Here is a 21,425-nt window from a genome sequence, read left to right as displayed (position 1 = left end):
ACCAGAACACAGTCCTAACAATGTAATCATGGATTTTTAATGTTATTCTGATTTTTTTAAAATATATTTTTATTGATTTCAGAGAGGAAGGGAGAGGGAGAGAGAGACAGAAACATCAATGATGAGAGAGACTCATCGATCAGCTGTCTCCTGCACACTCCCTACTGGGGATCGAGCCCTGCAACCTGGGCATGTGCCCTTGACCGGAAGCGAACCCAGGACCCTTCAGTCCGCAGACTGATGCTCTATCCACTGAGCCAAACCAGCTAGGGCTTATTGTGATTTTTTAAAAGTGTTAACTCGCCGAAACCGGTTTGGCTCAGTGGATAGAGCGTCGGCCTGCGGACTGCAAGGTCCCAGGTTCGATTCCGGTCGGGGGCATGTACCTGGGTTGCGGGCACATCCCCAGTGGGGGATGTGCAGGAGGCAGCTGATTGATGTTTCTCTCTCATCAATGTTTCTGACTCTCTATCTCTCTCCCTTCCTCTCTGTAAAAAATCAATAAAATATATTTTTAAAAAAAAAGTGTTAACTCATTAAGAATTTAATTGAGGAACTGTTCTAGAAATGCAAAATTGACCTCAAATCAGAGAAAAGGAAATATGTACTCACAAAAGAACTATGATACTTACAGGAACACAATTAAGTCAGCTACTTTCCCAAATATGATAGGAGAAGACTGAATTGACTATATAGTCAAAATTACTTTATACAAAGAAAAATTTAACTTTGGGCTCTATATTGGATAATCCAAACAAAAAGTGGAGCTTAACTTCCTCATTACACAAAACTGAGTTTTCTATTCCCCTCTCTTTAGAACACTTACTTTATAAATCAATCATTTGCCAGGGCCATTAATTTTTTCAATACCACTTAGGTACATACATGTATATTTTCCAAAGTCCGTAAACAGTATTAAGGAAAAACTGTGACTGTTCCATTTAGATCTGCCCAGTACAATGAGTCAACCTCACATGCAGTAAGTATGAGTATGAAGACGTCAATGAGTACAAAAGCAAGACGACAAACTGATGCTAACCACCCAGCCCCTTTTTTATGACTGATTCCAAACACAGCACAGGGAAGATGGAATGAGTGATTTAAAAAAAAACATTTTATTTCCCCATTAACACTAAGCCATTTTATTCAAAATGTATTTCAAAATACTTAGCCAGATTGCCAACCCCAGCCACTGCAACAGAAATCCACTGAGACACCATCTAGAGAGAACAGCTACATTGCTGTATATAATTTATTAACTTAGTAATTTAGTCTCTCAATATTTAGCAAGTTTGTGTAAAAATTAATATCCCCATAGGTTTATAGTGACATTAATATAAATGTATAATTTCAAAGTCAACATTCCTTTCACTGTGACCGTAAAAGTTCTTAAAGGAGAGTTGTGGATGGGGGTAAAAGAACGACTGGCTACGAGGACAGAGCTACTCCAAAACCAAACACACTGGCAGCTCGGAAAGGCATCGACACATACACACCCGCAAAATGCTACCATTCCCGTTCCTGCTGCACGTACTCGCCTCATTATCTGATATAAAATATGTCCTCAAGCTTGAAAAAAATAAACCAAGATGAATACATTTTCATCTTCATTTCAAAATAACCATTTTAAATAAAAAGTTCCCCGTGCTTAACTCTGTTCAAGAGATGGAATTACACATTTTCTTCACTACATATACAATTTTTTAGCCTATCACAGTGCCTCATTACAACCATTTTAGCAATCAGAACTCCAGTGCCTTGTTAAAAACTGCATTCAGTATATTGTAAGATTGTAAAATTTGCAGTCGAATCCTTATTAAGACACTGAATTATTACAAAGTCCAAAATATGTATGACTGTTCATCAGCACCCCTGGAACCTGTAAATTCTTGCAAAAAAATACCACATGTGCATATAATTCAAACATAAACTTTGTAGGGAGGGGTCATAAAATAAATACTACAATATTTTTCAACTCAATTTAAATGCTGCCTTGATGGTTAGATAAAAAGAATAATATTACTAACAGAGAGAGTCAGACTATTTTTAAAACTTTTCCAAGTAGTTAGAGCAATTTAGCAAAACAAAGATAAGCAAGAGCCTATGAGACACATTTCTCCTGTAGTGTCATTGCTACGATGAGGTATAGTCTGTAAGCAGTTAATACAATATAAACAGGTATACGCTACCACTAGATCAGTCTGGTGAAAAGCTACTCAGCCAATGTAGTTGGGGAGGGAGTGAAGGGAAATGAGAGGGAAGGACAGGGTAGGTTTGCAGTGGGAACATCATTTACGCACTTATTATCATCACCATCTTGTATGTAACAGTCCACTGTCGCAAAAAGTAAATCCTCTCCAAGTATATGGGTCTAGAATTTACTTTATGTAGTATTAAGATTATTTCAGTATTACTAATACATTCAGTATTACTAATGCTTCATTTGATTTATATTTGGACATACACATAATCATATATGTATATCAAAAACTATAAACAGAATTTTAAAACATTTTTAGCTCATTTTTGAAAAGTTAATAGTTAAGACTAAACTATGTGCTACAGAATTTTCTAGACTACCTAAACTCAGGGGTAAAACCAAAGGAAAACATGACTATTTCTTTAGTAAATGGCTTGTGCGAAACCTCAAGCTTACTCATCTTTTTAGATGGGTTTATTTGATGAGGATTGTGATCCAATGATTGTTTAGCAGCAATTTTACCAAACTGTAAATTCTTTTATTAACAGGCATTATAAACAGATAATACTAATCTTATTTAAAAACCATGAGTGCCACACCGGTGAATATACAGCTCATGAATAACTTAAAAAGTATCTCCCATTTTAAAAGGCAACACTCAGCATACAAAAACCTATACTAAACAAAGAGGCTATAATATGGATACATGATTGATGTGTCTAAAATGATATATATACAGTACATAATTAATGTTAATTATGTGATCAGTACATTTTTTTCTATATGATTCCCTTCATGCTTCACTTTCCCCAGAAACTGAATTCTGAACTTCCTCTTCTAAAATTGGTACAATCAGGTTATCCTTGGACATCAAATTATATTTCATCACAAATTTAGTAAACCGATGACACAAAAATGTTTCATTCTGTAGAGAAGAAGAAAAAAGGTTATTTTAATATACCACCAAAACAAAACAAAAATGAGACATAATATCAGCCTATATTATTGTCATTCTGATTAGAATGCATCAGGATAATTAGTAAAACATACTTACTTCATATTCATCAAATATCTGCCGATGATGAAAATAAGCGTGTGAAAATATTCTGTAAATCCTACGGCATACTGATCCTAGTTTTGCTACAGATGATTCCTTTATGCTAACCCTAGAAACAGAAATCATAGATTCACAGAGCTTGACAGAGCTTATGAAAAATATACGGTATTCCAATCTCCTAAATTCACAAGTGTGAAAATAGACACCTCGGGAAAAGGTCAAAGTGCTAGTAAGTGGCAAGAGCAGGACTAGAACCCCTGCTCACTCCGGAGCCAGGGCTCCTTCTATGTAACCACAGTGCCTAAGAAATTTAGTATCATGTTTTGAAACGTTGTAGTTTAATGCAATTAAAACAAATCCCTGACAAATCAAAACTTACTAAAACATACACATATAACATTGTTTGTTCTCTAGAGATGATTAAAACTGCTAAAAGGAATTACTGTTTTATTCCACAGAACTTCTTTTTTTTTTTTTGAGAAATAAAAACTGCCTGCATATTTCAGATATTCTTTTTTTTTTTTTTAATGTATTTGGATACTGTGGCAAAACCCAGTATTTTTTACATGTTTTATCTGAGCTCTTTAGAGTTAAAGATATTTGGGGGGAAATAAAATTTCCAAATTGATCCACCTGATAACAAATATCTCAATAGAATAAAAGACCAGTCACAAACCTCACCAATATAACAGAGTATACACAGGGCTTCTTCCCAGATCTCATTTGATGAGGACGGTAATAGGCAAGGGCAGTCCAGCTAAGAAAAGCCTGCTCCGGAGGCATGCTGTCTAAAAGGAGGCTGGCGGTCACAGAGATTCCAGTAAATAAGTGTGCAAATATCCCCACTCTAAAGCGTCAGAAAGAGAGCCCTGGACAAGGACACAGCAGCCGGGACTACCCTTGACTGAACTGGCCTGTGAGCGTTGGGAACTAAGTCCTGCTACCTTTAGTTTAACTATAACCCTAATTTCAAAACTTGAATAAAAGATAAAGCTTAAAAAATACAATGCATTAAAACCAGGAACCTAGTTTTAATTTTAAAAACAACAATCTTTTAAATTAAATCCAAAAAGTTTAATGCCATGTTTAAAAGTTTTGTTTACCTGCTGGGAAAATATTTATTGCTATTCAGAAGACAAGCAGCACCATCAAGTGTGTGTCTAGTATAGTCTATAGCAGGACACTATAAAAGAAAGGATATAAAAATGCATCAACAGAGAGCTCTGCCTCTTAATTTAGGTGTATTTATTATAGGTGTGTCTTATTCCAAAAACCTGAATATATCCTAAAAAAGAATTGCCTTATAATATCAGAATGACTAGAATTCAATGTCACATCAATAAATAAGACTTTAACATCCCTATGAACTATATCAGATTCTAAAAGATACATGAATCAATCTCCTAATTTCTCACTCCCAACACTGCCCAGGAGAAAACAGCATTTAGAGCTGGAAAGAAAACCTGATTAGCTCATTAACCCTCTGACTTTACAAATGAGGAAACTGAAGCTGGTCAGTAGTCTGCACAGGCTTCTTCCAGGTCTTAAAATTATCTGTGGGCAAAGATAAGGAATCTTTCAAAACAAGCAGCCAGCTCAGAAGGGATCACAGAGATTTAGGTAAACAAGCATGAAACGATCCCAGCTCTACAGCCTAGGACGGAGAGCCTGGAGAATGGTGCGCAGCAACAGGGACTGTCAGTGGCTGATGGCCCATGAATGCCTTAGGCAGGATCATACAGTTAGGAAGGACCCAAAAACATGTATATATTGCCAAACCAGTTTGGCTCGGTGGATGGAGCGTCGGCCTGCGGATTCAGGGGTCCCAGGTTCGGTTCCGGTCAGGGGCATGTGCCTCAGTTGCGGGCGTGTCCCTGCTGGGAGGCGTGCAGGAGGCAGCTGATCGATCTCTCTCATCAATGTTTCTGGCTCTCTATCCCTCTCCCTTCTTCTCTGAGAAGGATCAATAAAATATATTTAAAAAAAAAAAAAACAATAAAAAAAACATTAAAAAAAAACACATGTATATAGTAGGAATATACTGACCGCTCTGTCCACTGACTCACACTTCACAAATACCTCGAGGGATCACTGCCTCCTCACATCCTAGAAAGCATCCTTTATTGTGTCTGCCACCCTATTGTCCTAGCAGCTTTCTAAAGAATTTTCTCCTTGACCTCCTTTGAAATTTAACATGAAATTTATATCTTTACATTTTAATAAACTTGCTTTATCCTATTCCATTTATCAGAAACAATGAAACCTCCTGTCTCAGGGCAAATCAGCAAACCTACTAAAGGAAAAATAAACCTACTGAAGGAAAAATAAAACTGCAAAGTAGCCTCCTCACTCAGTTCTTTTGGAGGCAGACAGGGAGAAGGACAAAGGACAGGAGAGTGAGAATGAACCAGGGATCCACTTGAAGGGAAAAAGGAACTGGTATTTAGAAATGTAAATCAGCTGGAGAAACCAAGATGATGGCATAGGTAAACACCGGAAATTGCTGCCTCGCACAACCACTTCAAAAATACAACTAAAAGACAAAACGGACATCATCTAGAACCACAGGAAGGCTGGCTGAATGAAAATTCTACAACTAGAAGGAAAGAGAAAAGCACACTGAGACTCAGAGGAGATGCGGAAGTAAAGTGCAGAGGTACGGAGGCGCATGCGGAAAGGGCTGGCAACTGAGGACGGGGTTGTCTTTTTCAATCGGGAGGGAGTCTCAAGCTCCCGACTGCTCTGAACTCCAGTTCTGGGCGAGTCTCTGGGGACCCAGACTCATACAGGGAGAAACTGGACTGACTGGCATTAGGCGGAACTCAAGGGCGGCTTTCTCTCAGAGGAGCTTGCAGCGATTACCGGGACACTGAGACTCGGGTGCCCCTTAGGGCAGGGCTGAGGATCAGCCATAGCTGCTTGCTCCGCCCTGTTGATTCCCTGAGGCCCTGTCCCACCCACGCTGTGCACGGAGGCTTTTGCATATTAATGGCCTGGCCCTTTGCAATCTGAAAATTACCTAACAAACTGCAGTTGGGTCAGAGAGACCCAGAACATCCAAAAGAAGGCCCAAGGCCCCACAGCAGCTTGCAATGTTTCACGGCTGGGCTCCTGCTGGGCAGCCTCAGGCAGAGGCTAAATTAGCACCTCCTTAGAGATCCAAGAGCCAGTGTACCCAGTGGTCAGAGTGGGACCATCCAGATAACAACTCCTCAAATCCACAAGGGACACACTCAGGGGGCAACTCAGTGGGCACCAAAGCCCCACTGAAGCAAGTCTTGCCCCAGAAGGGTGTCTCCAGCACAGAAGACACAGCTGATTCTCACAGCCAATTGGCCTGGAGGTCAATTCCTCCCAGTGATACCCATTACAATCAAGGCTTAACTACAACAAGACTGTGCACACAGTCCACAAAGGGGTGCACCAAGAGTGTCCACCTCAGGTAATTGGGGAGGCTGAGCCACTGGGGACACCTAGCACAGAAAGCCACTCTATCAACACAGGGAAGCATAAAGAATGCGGAGACAAAGAAACAGGTCACAAATGACAGAAATGGAGGAAAGCAAACTACTGGATATAGAGTTCAAAACCACACTTTTAAGGTTTTTCAAGAATTTTCTAGAAACCGCCAATAAATTTAGTGAGACCTTCAATAAATCTAGTGAGACCCTCGAGGATATGAAAAAGGACCAACTAGAAATTAAGCATACACTGACTGAAATAAAGAATATTATACAGAGTTCCAACAGCAGACTAGAGGATCGCAAGAATCAAGTCAGAGATTTGAAATGCGAAGAAGCAAAAAAAACCCAACCAGAAAAACAAAAAGAAAAAAGAGTCCAAAACTATGAAGATAGTGTAAGGAGCCTCTGGGACAACTTCAAGCATACCAACATCCGAATTATAGGGGTGCCAGAAGAAGAGAGAGGGCAAGATATTGAAAACCTATTTGAAGAAATAATGACAGAAAACTTCCCCTACCTGGTGAAAGAAATAGACTTACAAGTCCAGGAAGCACAGAGAACCCCAAACAAAAGGAATCCAAAGAGGACCACAAGACACATCATCATTAAAATGCCAAGAGCAAAAGACAAAGAGAGAATATTAAAAGCAGCAAGAGAAAAAAAGTCAGTTACCTACAAGGAAGTACCCATACGATTGTCAGCTGATTTCTCAACAGAAACTTTGCAGGCCAGAAGGAAGTGGCAAGAAATATTCAAAGTGATGAATACCAAGAACCTACAACCAAGATTACTTTATCCAGCAAAGCTATCATTCAGAATTGAAGGTCAGATAAAGAGCTTCACAGATAAGAAAAAGCTAAAGGAGTTCATCACCACCAAACCAGTATTATATGAAATGCTGAAAGATATCCTTTAAGAAGAGGAAGAAGAAGAAAAAGGTAAAGATACAAATTATGAACAACAAATATGCATCTATCAACAAGTGAATCTAAAAATCAAGTGAGCCGAAACCGGTTTGGCTCAGTGGATAGAGCCTCAGCCTGTGGACTGAAAGGTCCCAGGTTCGATTCCGGTCAAGGGCATGTACCTGGGTTGCGGGCATATCCCCAGTAGGGGATGTGCAGGAGGCAGCTGATCGATGTTTCTCTCTCATCGATGTTTCTAACTCTCTATCTCTCTCCCTTCCTCTCTTTAAAAAATCAATAAAATATATTTAAAAAAAAAAATAAAAAATAAAATAAAAATCAAGTGAATAAAAAATCTGATGAACAGAATGAACTGGTGGTGAATATAATAGAATCAGGGGCATAGAAAGGGAGTGGACTGACAATTTTCAGGGAGAAAAGGTTATGGGGTGCGGGAAGAGACTGGACAAAAATCATACACCTATGGATGAGGACACTGGGGGGGGGGGGTGGTAAGGGCAGAGGGTAGGGTGGGAACCGGGTGATAGGGAGCTATGGGGGGAAAAAAGAGGAACAACTATAATAATCTGAACAATAAAGATTTAATTTAAAAAAAAGAAAAAAGAAGAAATGTAAATCAGTCACTACTAAATATAGCTTATTACAGTGTGATGGTAAATACATAAAGATAATCTGAACAAACAAAATAAAACAAGTATCACATGATCTCATTCATATGTGGACTCTAATGAACAAAATAAATCCAGACATAGAAGCATTGAACAGATTGTGGAATCTCAGAGGGAAGGTGTGGGTGAGTAGGTGAGAAGAGATCAACCAAAGAACTTATATGCATATATGCATAACCCATGGACACAGACAATAGTGTGGTGAAGGCCTGGGGCAGAGGGTGTACCAAAGGGTCTTGGGTTCGGTTTCCGGTCAAGGGCAGATACTGGCTTCCAGGTTTCAATCCCTGCCCAGGTTCAGGTGAGATGTTTCTCTCTTTCTTTCCCCCCCGTCCCTCCCTAACTTCTACTCTCTCTAAAAAACAATGGAAAAAATATCCCCCGGTGACGATTTAAAAATTGTGGTAAAATATATAGAACACAACATTTGCCATTTTAACTATTTTTAAATGTATAGTCAGTGGCATTAATTACATTCAGTGTCATGCAACCAACACCACTATTTCTAACCAAAGGTTTTTCATCATCCCAAACAGAAACTCTGTAACATCAATCAATACCTTCCCACAGTCCTCACCCCCCAGTCCCTGGTACCCTTTCAAGATATTTCATATAAGTAGAATCATAAAATAGCTGTCCCTTTGTGTCTGGCTTATTTGGCTCAATATAATGTCCTCAAGGTTCATCCATGCTGTAGCATATATCCAAACTTCATTCCTTTCCATGGCTGAAAAATATTCCCTTGTATGTATATACCACATTCTGTTTATCCATTCTCCATGTAACTGCCCAATATGAAAAATGATACTAATTATAAGAAATCCTGCCCTAGCTGGTTTGGCTCAGAGGACAGAGCATCAGCCTGCGGACTGAAGGGTCCCGGGTTTAATTCCAGTCAAGGGCACATGCCCAGGATGCGGGCTCGATCCCTAAGAGGGGGCATGAAGGAGGCAGCCAATCAATGATTCTCTCTCATCACTGATGTTTCTATCTCTCTCCTTCTCCCTTCCTCTCTGAAATCAATAAAAATATATTTTTTTAAAAAGAAATTCTAAAACAGCACTGTGGCAATAACCTTGCCACAAAGAACACGAGACCAACTGGCAAAATAAAGAGTGAACTAAAACCCCTAAAAACTTGTCTACCACAGTCTTGTAGAAATTTAGGTTATGGCCATTTTATTAGTCATTCTACTTTATAAATTCTCACCTCTTTTGGAGTTTTATGAGCTGCACAAAGAAAAATCCACTGCTCAGTTGCTGTCATCTGAGTACATGTGTCTGGATGGCATTCGCTCTGTTAAAATGTTACATTTCTTAATATGTAAAGCAATTAAAAAGTTTATCATTTGGGTTACTACATTTCCATGTACAATTCTAATTAGAAATTTTACATAAGTCTTATAAGCACATTAAGTTATAAAACTAGGGGGGAAAATGAGAACTTCTATTATAACTTTAACTTGAAAATATTACCTGAAGTTTGACAGCAAGTCCATTGAGCTCAAGACAGAATTGCCTAAAAATTCAAATATATAAATGAAAAGTCTTATGTATTTTCCACATTATATTTAGAATATTAATTTAAAATACAGAACCCTACCAATACCATCCATCCTCCCTCATCAACATTATCAACACCACATGAATTTAAATGGCACATTTCCTACAAAGACATACAGGTTAATAAACAAAATTCAAAACAAATGATCATAAAAAAGTTCAATATCAGAGTTCAAGAACTTGATCACTTTTAACACTGGAAATTGATACGATTTTACTGAGAAGTATTTTAGAAAAATTTACCAGAACACTTAGAAAGTGTATTTTTTTTTTCTATTAAGTCATTCTCCTAAGAACCAATTCTAATTAAATAATCAGAATTATATGCAGATATATGTACAAAGATGTTCACAGAAACCATATACATAAAAAACTTTAACATTCTAAATAATTAGCAACTGAAGAGTAATAAAATGTTGGCAAAGGATATACAAAGGATATGTTTATACTCACAGTAAGATTCCAGTTATGTGTAAAATTATATGTGTTTCTATATCCATATACAAACAGATATACAAAAAAGACTACACTTTTTATACTCCTACATATTTTACAAGTTTTGTTATGACTACAAACATGTCTTTGTAAAACCTTCAATTATAACATAGAAGAACGTCTTCCATAATCCCACCACCTCTTCTGAAAAGATAATTACTGTTTATAGCAAATTTGATTTTATATATAATGATTTTAAATACACTGGGATCATATACACAATTTTGTAACTTGCTATTTTGTCACTTAACAGATCATAGGGATTTTTTTCATGACATCTTTTCCTTCTAAAATTCCCAAATTGAGAATTACAAGCCTAGAACAATTCTTGGAACATTGTTAAGTGCTCAAAAAATATTGCCATGACACAAAGATAACTTACTTCATAACTAAATGAAATACTAAATGTTCCCTCTAAAAATTCTATCAAATTACTTACTCCTGTGTTTCCCCATCAAACCAATAAGAACACTATAGTCCTGAAAACACAGATCTAAGCCCTGGCAGTGTAACTCAGTTGGCTGGAGGTGTCCCAGTCCCATGGAGGAGGAGCTGCCAGCTCCATGCCTGGTCAAAGCACACACCCAATAGGGGGCATGCAGGAGGCAGCCAATCGATGTTACACTCTCACATGGTTGTTTCTTACTCTCTCCCTCTCCCTCCTTCTCTCTCTAAAAGTCAATAAAAATATTTTTAAAAAATAAATGCAAGGGGCTGGGTGGAGGGGGACAAAGAGAAGAGGAAGTAGGAAACATCTGTAATACTGTCAACAATAAAAAAAATATATAGTCCAGCTGGTGTGGCTCAGTGGTTGATTGTCTACCTATAAACAAGGAGGTCACGGTTGATTCCCGATCAAGCCACATGCCTGCATTTCGGGCTCGATCCCCAGTGGGGGGTGTGCATAAGAAAGAAGAGAGAGGGAGAGAGAGATAGAAACATCAGTGATAAGAGAGAATCATTGATCCGCTGCCTCCTGCACACCCCCTCCTGGGGATCAAGCTCTCAATCCGGGCATGTGCCCTGACTGGGAACCGAACTGTGACCTCAACCACTGAGCCATGCCAGCTGGGCAATAAAAACATATTTTAAAAAAAAAAGACATTATGTCTTTGCAAAATCTAGACAACATGCCTGCAACATCAATTTTAAAAAGTTCCTTATCTACAAATTGAGGCACTCATCACAGAAAATGTGGTCTAATTAATTGGGGAAACGCCATACTACATTTATTATTTTAAAATAAACTCAAAAGTAACAAACCCCGATGAACATATTATCCATTCTGCATTCTCCATATTTAAACTATCAACTCATCCCAACTCCCATTTATATTAGAAAGTTGATAAATTCAAGAAACCATCTAGTAACTTCAGGATATAGCTGCTGCTAAAGTTAACTCTAGTTAACTAGTCCTTCACTCATCATCAATTTTCTCATTCAAAGGATATTATGAAAAGCTCCAAAATTCCTTATTGCAGGATTACAATTAATCTATATTTTCCAAAGGGAAGACTGAAAGTTCACAGTAGTTAATAGGTAACTCATCAGATACCAAGCCTATACCAGGAACTTGACATGATCCTCTACAGCAGCGGTTCTCAACCTGTGGGTCGCTTTCACAGAGGTTGCCTAAGACCATCGGAAAACACATATATAATTACATAGTTTTTGTGATTAATCACTATGCTTTAATTATGTTCAATGTGTAACAATGAAAATACATCAGATATTTACATTACGATTTATAACAGTAGCAAAATTACAGTTAGGAAGTAGCAACGAAAATAATTTTATGGTTGGGGGTCACCACAACATGAGGGACTGTATTAAAGGGTCGCGGCATTAGGAAGGTTGAGAACCACTGCTCTAGAGAGAGATAGCTATTCTTGAGTAGGTAAATGGAAATAATGCATTTGTGGTTAACAGATGTGATTAAGGAAAACTGTAAAAACATAAGGCCCAAATCCATAAATGTAAAAAATAATCAGTAAATATCAAAGTTGAAAACTTTATAACACTGAAAATATAAAAACTTTAGAATTTGCTTTTTGATCTGCAGTTAATAATGATTTTATTTATAATTCATAATTAATACTAAAGATTATTTTTTACTAATAAGTACTATTACTATTTTGATATATCACAAGGACTTACCTTAAATGTTCATACTTCCATACACCTTCATCTTGGCCTTCAGGTGGTTCAAGAATTTTGTCAATATTGGAACAATCTGCTCTTATGTTCTGTTGAATATACTATAAACAAAGAGGTTCTTATAGTTAACTAAAATATTATACTACATGGTAAATCTTATATTAAACATATGTAATTTTTTAATATATAAAAACTGCTCTTGCCTGGCCAGCATGGCTCAGTGGTTGAGCATTGACCTATGAACCAGGAGGTCATGGTTCAATTCCCAGTAAGGGCACATACCCAGGTTTGGGGCTCGATCCCCAGTAGCGGGTATGCAGGAGGCATGGTTTTCTTTCTCTCTTTTTCTCTTTCTCTCTCTCTCTCTCTCTCTCTCTCTCTCAAATCAATGAAAACATTTTTTTAAAGTAAATAATCCCATAAAGCTGGTTATGAACTCCTGGGTGCAATCCTAATCTGTACACAAGTGCATGCATGGATCTTATGCTAATTAATATCTGACAGACTTTGAGAACTCAGCTAATGGATATACCTCTACCTACCAGTGGTCGGCAAACTCATTAGTCAACAGAGCCAAATATCAACAGTACAACAATTGAAATTTCTTTTGAGAGCCAAATTTTTTAAACTTAAACTATATAGGTAGGCACATTGTTATTAACTTAATTAGGGTACTCAAGGCTTAGGAAGAGCCACACTCAAGGGGCCAAAAAGCCGCATGTGGCTCTCGAGCCGAAGTTTGCCGACCACGCCAGTGATGGCGAACCTTTTGAGCTCGGCTTGTCAGCATTTTGAAAAACCCTAACTTAACTCTGGTGCCGTGTCACATATAGAAATTTTTTGACATTTGCAACCATAGTAAAACAAAGACTTACATTTTTGATATTTATTTTATATATTTAAATGCCATTTAACAAAGAAAAAGCAACCAAAAAAATGAGTTCGCGTGTCACCTCTGACACGCATGTCATAGGTTCGCCATCACTGGACTAGGCTGACAACAGATTGGTGCGCACGCACACACAACAGATGCAAAAGGTTTTGAAAACTAAACTAACATTGGAACCTCAGTTCAGCTGGAACTTGCAACCTGTATCTAACAAAGTCAAATGCCTGCTATAACAAAAATATCACATTCTCCATTGGGTTAAATAAGACCAGAGTATAAACATAATATTCAAAATGTCCAGGATATAATCCAGAATTACTTGGCATACAAAAATACATGAAAATCTCATTTATCATGGGGAAAAACAAGCACTAGACACCAATGACAAGATGGCACAGATATTGGAAATTACCTGACAAAGATTTTAGAGCAACTACTTAAAAATTGCTTGAATGTAAAATTACAAACACTCGAAACAAAAGTATCAATAAAGAAAGATAAAAAGAGCCAAATGGAATTTTTTTTTAATTTTCTATTGCTATAGTGATTTTTATTCTTTTTTTAAAATATATTTTTATTTATTTCAGAGAAGAAGGGAGAGGGAAAGAGAGAGAGAAATATCAATGATGAGAGAGAATCATTGATTGGCCGCCTCCTGCATGCCCCATACTGGGGACGGAGCTTGCAACCAGGCATATGCCCCGACCGGGAATCAAACTGGTTCACAGTTCGACGCTCAACCACTGAGCAACACCAACTGGGTGCCAAATGGAAATTTTACAACTGGAAAACACAACCACCAAAGTAAAACACTCACTGGACTCAATAGCAGAATGGAGATAACACAGTAAAGAATTAATAAACTTGTAGATAGATAGATATTATCCAATCTGAACAACAGAAATTAAAAGGAATAAAAACAATAATAAACAGAGCCTCAGGAACTTGTCCGACAATAACAAAAGATTTAAGAGTCATGTCACCATCATCCCACAAAAAGAAAAAGAATGTGGTGCTAAAAAAAACATCTGAATAAATAATGGCTAAAAAGTTTCCAAGTTGGGAAAAGACATAAACCTACAAATTCAAGGTGAATAGGCTTATGGGAAGTGATTGTTTAATGGGTACAGAGTTTCAGCTGGAGAAGATGAAGAATTCTCAAGATAGATGGAGGTGGTAATGGCTGCATAAAAACGTAAATGTACTTAACACCACAAAACTGTACGCTTAAAATGGGAAAAAGTGGTAAATTTTATATATTTTTTTATCACAATAAAAAAAGCAGAGTGAATGCCAAACAGGAAAACCCAAAGAGTCCAAACAGCATGGCTCAGTGGTTGAGCGTTGACCTATGAACCACATCTCGGTTCGATTCCCAGTCAGGGCACATGCCTGGGTTGCAGGTTCGATCTCCAGTAGGGGGCGTGCAGAAGGCAGCCCATCAATAATTATCTCTCTTCATTGATGTTTCTAACTCCCTCTCCCTTCCTCTCTCTGAAATTAATTAAAAACATATTTAAAAAAGAGAAAGAAAACCCAAAGAAATTCATGCCCAGGCACATAATTAAACTACCAGAGCCTGGCTGGTGTGGCTCAGTGGCTGAGCGTCAACCCATGATCCAAGAAATCAGGTTCAATTCCCGGTCAAGACACATGCCCAGGTTGCAGGTTCGATCCCTTGCAGGGGGTGTGCAGGAGGCAACCAATCAATGATTCACTCTCATCACTGATGTTTCTATCGCTCTCTCTCCCTCTTTGAAAACAACTTTTAAAATATTTTTTAAAAGATAACGTCATACTCACATACAAAAAGGCAATGCACAAAACCATTCATGAATGCTCTTCCATTTCCTATGCTAAATACCTAATATACTAAATCCATTTTAAAGATTTTTATAATGATTATGAATTGTTTTTAAAGCTCAAAGAACTCAACCGTATTTCTATTTTATTCCTTAAGATCTTCAAATAACAATAAATCCAAATAGCTATCTACTTTTATTATCTGGCCATCAGACAAAGCCAAACAGCCTATTGTTATTGCACATTTTCTCTTTAAAAATGTTAGTTAACCAATGCCTCGTCCAATTTACTAGTACACACAATTTTAGGCATCCTTTTATTAATCCTTAAGTGTGATCCTATATAATAAAAAGCTAATATGCAAATTGTCCCCTCGACAGGTAGTTCAACCAGGGGGTGGGGCCTGCCGGCCAACCTCCCGCGGAACTTCCCCCGGCTGGCCCCGCCCGATTGGCCCCCCCACCCCAATCGGGGGTGAGCCAGTCGGACCTCACCCGTGCACAAATTCATGCACCCAGCCTCTAGTTTTTTAATAATTAGCTATGGAAATTATTTTTTCCCCAGATTTCAGATTTTATTCATTTTGAAAAAATGACCAGCTGGTGTGTGGTTTTTTTTAAACCCAACTAGTACAAAATGTGATTCTTAATAAGAATATTTAATAACATCCTGCCGCCCCAAAACAAATAAAAAAAATAAAAAAGAATGTCCTGCCCTGACTGGTGTGGCTCAGTTGGTTGGAGTGTTATCCCGTACACCAAAAGGTTGAGGGTTCGATTCCCAGTAGGGGCACATATAGGAGGCAACCACACACAGAGGGCGACCCACAGTGGGAACAGGGTCACAAGCGGGCGGGACTGGCCAAGCCTCTCGGTCCCTCGCCCCCTGGCCGTCAGGTTCCAATTGCCCAATGACAATCAATGTTTCTCCCCCGCCCTCCACTTCTCTCTCTAAAATCAATAAACATGTCCTTGGGTGAGGATTTTAAAAAATGGTTAAAAAAAAGTAAAGCTTAGGTACATGTTCGCAAGAGTTCAGTCACCAAATCAATATGCTACTTCTATTTAATGTTATTCTAATTTAGTATTCAATTAATTTTGAATTAAGTTCACTGTAAAATCAAATTTGGTACACTAATATAGTACAGATTAACATATTTTAAGATATTAAAATATATTTAAGTTTGATTATAGTTTAATATGCCATCTTAAAACAAAATGAAGGTTGACAAAAGTTTTAAATGGCCATCCATTAATTCCACGGATTCTGGTTTGTGCTAAAAGACATAGGAATACTTAACTATCTCAAGGAAGGTCAACTGCTTAGTTTATTGGTGTTGCAAAAGAAACTATTGTTATTACCTGCTGCACAGCTAGTGTACTGTCCATTTCATCAAAGGATTCATCAGGCCAATTATAGAAATCCTATAAAAAAATTCATGGTTAAAATACAAGATGCAATACCATTATGATTAACTTCAATTCTTAATAAAAATCCAAAGTTATACTAGAGGAGCGGAAAAGCGCTCATATTGTAAGCATTGTGGTTATCCTATATAATAAAAGCCCAGCGACCATAACGGCAGAACGACCAGAATGACCGCTCGAGCAGTCACTATGAGGTGCACTGACTACCTCTTGACCCCTACCCCTCGCCCGCAGGCTCCAATCGCACAATGGCAAATGGGGACCCGGGGGTGGGTGGCGGGGGATGTGGGCGACGCCAGGCCAAGACCCCCACCCCACCGGTCGCTCTACACACAGAGGGTGACCCGTGGCAGGGGTGGGGCAGGCGAGCAGGTGGGAATGGCCGACCTCTTGGTCCTTCCCCCTGGCTGGCAGGCTCCAATCACCAGATGGTGAATGGGAAACCGGGGGTGGGTGGTGGGGGATGCAGGCAGCGCCAGGTCAAGGCCCGCGCCCCGCCAGTCGCCCCACACACAGAGGGCGACCCACAGTGGGAACAGGGTCACAAGCGGGGGGGGGGGACCGGCCAACCTCTCAGTCCCTCGCCCCCTGGCCGTCAGGTTCCGATTGCCCAATGGCAAACTGGGAACCCGGGTGGGTGGCGGCGGGGGGCAGGGCCGGCTGCTGGCAGCAGGGGAAGATGGCCCTAATCACAGGGTAGGCCTAGGAACCATACCACCGCACGACTTTCGTGCACCGGGCCTCTAGTCTATAATAATAAAAGCGTAATATGCAAATCGACCAAACTACCAAACAGCAGAACGACCATCTGGACGACCACACTATGACACCCACTGGCACCAGGTCAGCCAAGGTGGGTGCAATGCAATTGGTCAGGGGCCCAGCCATCTCCCCATGATCACCCTGCAGAGGGAGGCCCAGGCCACCAACCAGTGGGCTGCGGCAGGTGGGCAGGGCCACCATCGCGGAGCCCTGGCTGGGTGGACGGGGACTACCTCTTTGGGGCCATCGATCGCTGGGCTACCAGACTGTGAGAGGGCACAGGCCGAGCTGAGGGATGCGCCCCCCCGCCAAGTGCACAAATTTCATGCACCAGGCCTCTACTCCATAAAAAAGTTAAAGTAATTTTACTCAATGTTTTTAAGTGAACACCAAGATTTTATTTAACTGAACTACAAGTTACTTTTTTTCAACCACAAATCCTTCAATATGGCTCCCATAAACCTTTCATGTATCACTTGAGGAGATAAGTACTACTTTTTTGTTTATTGTGGTTAAGTATCTTCTCAAAAAGTTACACTTAAAAGTCTCCAGGCACCTGAAGATTTGCCAGCTTGGCTTGTAGCTCAGTTGCAGGCTCCATTCTTGGCCCCAACCAACAGATGCCTCTCTCCACACTGATGATTCTCTCTCTCTGTCTCTCCCCCTTCCTACCACTCTCTCTAAGAATCAATGGAAAAACATCCTTAGATGAGGATTAATAAAAAAATAAAAATAAAAAAATCTCAGGGAACCATAAAACTGATCAGTTTTTACCTAGAGAATAGCTAGTGTTAGTAGTAGCACAAGTGTTATTTTATTTTAGAAAGACATTATAAACTATTATTCCAATTCTAATGATGTTCTAAATATCTAAACAAAATATGAGCTCCATCAAAAATAGAACAGCCAATACAATATTTGTTATTAACACATTTCGTACCGCTCAGGAGTTTTCTCGTGTTTCGCGTGCCATCTGTTAAGGACCGCTCACGAGTGTTCTCGTTTTTCACCGCCATGAAAAAAGGAGCGAATCTAGATACTTATGTAAATTTTGTTTGATCCCTCTTCATAGAGGAAAATGTTTTACGCAGTACCATACATTAAAAAAGTACTAGGAACTTTGTTTGTTTTTGTAAATAAAAATGTTATAATTATTGAAAAACAACACCTAAAGTGCATTATGAGGATTTAAATAACGTGCAGTTTGCCCAAAACGTGCAGTCCCTGGCGTATGTCTTAGAGATTTCTATGCGGTACGCAATGTGTTAAAATGTTAGAAAACACATAGTAATATACAGAAAAGATGTAAAAAAAAGTTAATTGGTAATTAAATATTCTGCCTCATCACACCTGTGATATACTTTAAACACTGAAAGGAGGAACCAAAAATCCGGGTTAATGAATGTTCTCATCTAATTCCGTCAATAAACACTTATTGAAAACCAACTATGTGCCAATTCCCAATCTAACCAATCTTAAAAAAAGTAGGAAGACACTCCACTACTCTAGGATAGCTCTAAATAAGTCATCTTGGAATAGACTCATTTCACTGAAGGAAATTAGTGTGACAGGGCAGCATGCTGTGTAAGCAGTCTTTTTTTTTTTTTTTAACCCTAATCTTTTCTGCCACATTTTATTTAACAACCTTGATCTATGACAACGTGGAAAAAGCAAAGGAGCTTTCTTATATGTGACTTATTCATAGCAGACAGATGTATTACAATATTAATTTACAATATATTATTTTCTTTCCTTTCAAACTTCATAACTTTTGAGTAAATAAAAATGGATGACAATTACCAGAATGTGAGTTCACTTTTTTTTAATATAAAATATAAAAGGTGATCACTTAATAAAAGAAAAAAACAACAACAATGTTTGCACAGAATAAGAAGTAAAGATATCTAAGAGAGTATTTGCAGGTAAAGAAAGTCTGGAAAGGGTAAAAAGCCTCAATAAAAATGTCCAGTAGCATGACAACAAAACTGCCAGAGCAACTGACAGCTAAATGTGACTCTAGTAAGGACTTCCAAACCAAATTCTCTAAAAGTCAATCCTAGAAGCAACTTGTTTACGGAGAAAAAGTCACCAGTGAACTAAGAATGCAAAACTATGGGCCCTTGAGCAAACGCAGAGGATTCTCGGGGCTGATTCTCAGGGCTTCCGTTTTCTTATCTGTAACATGCATCTGGGAAGGTGTCTGGATCTCAAAGATTCCTTCCAAAGGACCCCCTTTCCAAAATTCTGTGCAAGATATGAAAAGCTACTCTCCGGCACACGGTCACAGCTCTGTGGTTTTCTGTTTTGTTTTGTTGTGTGTCTTTTGCCCACTGGCACCACTCTTCTTTAAAATTACATTCTAAGTTTAGAGCATCTACTCAAGAGCAAGCCTTTCAGCTGGCAGGTTCGTCAGGCTGAGTCTAAAGGCCTATTTGATTTTTTAAAGAACGTGAGGCATCCCTCTTCTGCAAATCCCAAGAACCAATACCTAAATAAGCGCCAACGCACCCAACTACTGCCCCCCTGAAAGCGAACACCAGTTCATTCCCTGTGCCGCCCACAGAACAACAAGGAAATTCACAGGGAATGACCTCCAACCAGTCGCAGCCGAGGATGAGCACTTGCCGGACAGAGAACAGCTGCAGAGAAGTAGCCAAAGGCACACAGCAGGAGGAGGCGCAGTCAAGGACCGCCACCCAGATCCGGCTACACCAGCTGATGGGGCAAGCCGGGCAGGTGTGTCACACGCCAGGTGGGTCCTAGTCACCATGTAGGACCTAGTCGCCAGGTGGGACCCAGATGCCAGATGGGACCCTGATGCCAGGTGGGACCCAGACGCCAGGTGGGACCTAGATGCCAGGTGGGTTCTAGATGCCAGGTAGGACCCAGTCGCCAGGTGGGACCCAGTCGCCAGGTGGGACCTAGATGCCAGGTGGGACCTAGATGTCAGGTAGGACCCAGTCGCCAGGTGGGACCCAGTCGCCAGGTGGGACCCAGTCGCCAGGTGGGACCTAGATGCCAGGTGGGACCTAGTCACCGGGTGGGACCTAGATGCCAGGTGGGACCTAGATGCCAGGTGGGTCCTAGATGCCAGGTAGGACCTAGATGCCAGGTAGGACCTAGTCGCCAGGTGGGTCCTAGATGCCAGGTGGGACCCAGTCGCCAGGACAGATAGGCTGCGTTCCCACGCCCTCTCTCCCTGGCATCTCGACCCCCCCCCCCCACAACCCCTCCCCGAAAGCCCAGCGGTGTCTCCTGGCCGGCGGCGCCCTCCGACGCAGGTCAACTGGGGTTCAGGGGCGAGGCAAGCACCAGCGGAAGCTCCTGACAGGTCCCAGCCCCCGGCCTCGGCGACCCCCACCCGCCGCTCCGCCCACCCCTAAGGGGCTCCGCGGCCTCGCGGACCGCCGCGGCTCAGCCAGACCAGGGGCTGCGGCTCCGGAAGAGCAGGCCGGCACCGTGCCCCCGCCCGCGCCCAGCCCAGCCTCCTCCCGGGCCCGCCGACCTCCCGCGGCGGCGCTGCTCGGCGCCGAGAGCCCCCGCAGGGAAGGTGCCGAGACGGTACCTGCGCCTTGGTGCCCGGCCGGTTCCGCCTTAGCACTGCCGTCCCCTCCGCCATGACCATAGTGCCAGAGTCTGGGCGGCTGGAGTCGGTACCCGGATGTGGGGACGCTGCCTGCGCGGGGCGGGGCCGAGCGGCGCCCGGAGGACGGGAGCCGGGGAGGGGCGGCGCCTGGCGGAACAGCGCGTCCGCGCGGGGCAGGGCGGGAGGGCGGGGAGGAGGCCCGGAAGGGCCGGCCGGCGGCGGGAGGGGGTGAAAGAAGGAACAGCCGACGGCTGCCCGGCGGCGGGAGGGGGTGGGAAGAAGGAACAGCCGGCGGCTGCCCGGCGGCGAGGGAGGGAGGGAGAGGCCCGGCGGCGGGGCCCACAGCGGTGGGGAGGATCTCCTCGGCCTTACGTTCGTGACATTAGTCGGACCGAACTTGCACCATGGCGACCGTCTCGGTAGACCTTG

General features: G+C 40.9%; 1 protein-coding gene across 1 annotated transcript; it reads right to left on the bottom strand.

Moving 5' to 3' along the window:
- Nucleotides 1-1,221: 1,221 nt before the first annotated feature.
- Nucleotides 1,222-21,097, bottom strand: MOB4 (MOB family member 4, phocein). The gene is made up of 8 exons (XM_081095350.1): nucleotides 20,976-21,097; nucleotides 16,583-16,645; nucleotides 12,530-12,630; nucleotides 9,791-9,833; nucleotides 9,525-9,611; nucleotides 4,361-4,440; nucleotides 3,255-3,366; nucleotides 1,222-3,125 (listed from the first exon to the last, which is right to left on the bottom strand). Exons 1-8 carry the CDS (start codon nucleotides 21,033-21,035, stop codon nucleotides 2,994-2,996), a joined length of 678 nt encoding a protein of 225 aa, XP_080951476.1. The 5' UTR covers nucleotides 21,036-21,097; the 3' UTR covers nucleotides 1,222-2,993.
- Between the last annotated feature and the right edge of the window lie 328 nt (nucleotides 21,098-21,425).

Source organism: Myotis nattereri, assembly GCF_964212035.1.
Source record: "Myotis nattereri genome assembly, chromosome: 7".
Lineage (NCBI taxonomy): Eukaryota > Metazoa > Chordata > Mammalia > Chiroptera > Vespertilionidae > Myotis > Myotis nattereri.
Note: the sequence above shows the minus strand (reverse complement) of the source record. Positions and strands in the feature narration are given on the sequence as shown.

Bases quoted from the DNA above. Each gene is read 5' to 3' on its own strand.
- MOB4 (XM_081095350.1), bottom strand. From the start codon at position 21,035: ATGGTCATGGCGGAGGGGACGGCAGTGCTAAGGCGGAACCGGCCGGGC. The intron at 16,646-20,975 runs GTACCGTCTCGG...ATTTTTTTATAG, and splicing joins GGCCGGGCACCAAGGCGCAG to GATTTCTATAATTGGCCTGA. The intron at 9,834-12,529 runs GTAAGTCCTTGT...TTGAATTTTTAG, and splicing joins TGGAAGTATGAACATTTAAG to GCAATTCTGTCTTGAGCTCA.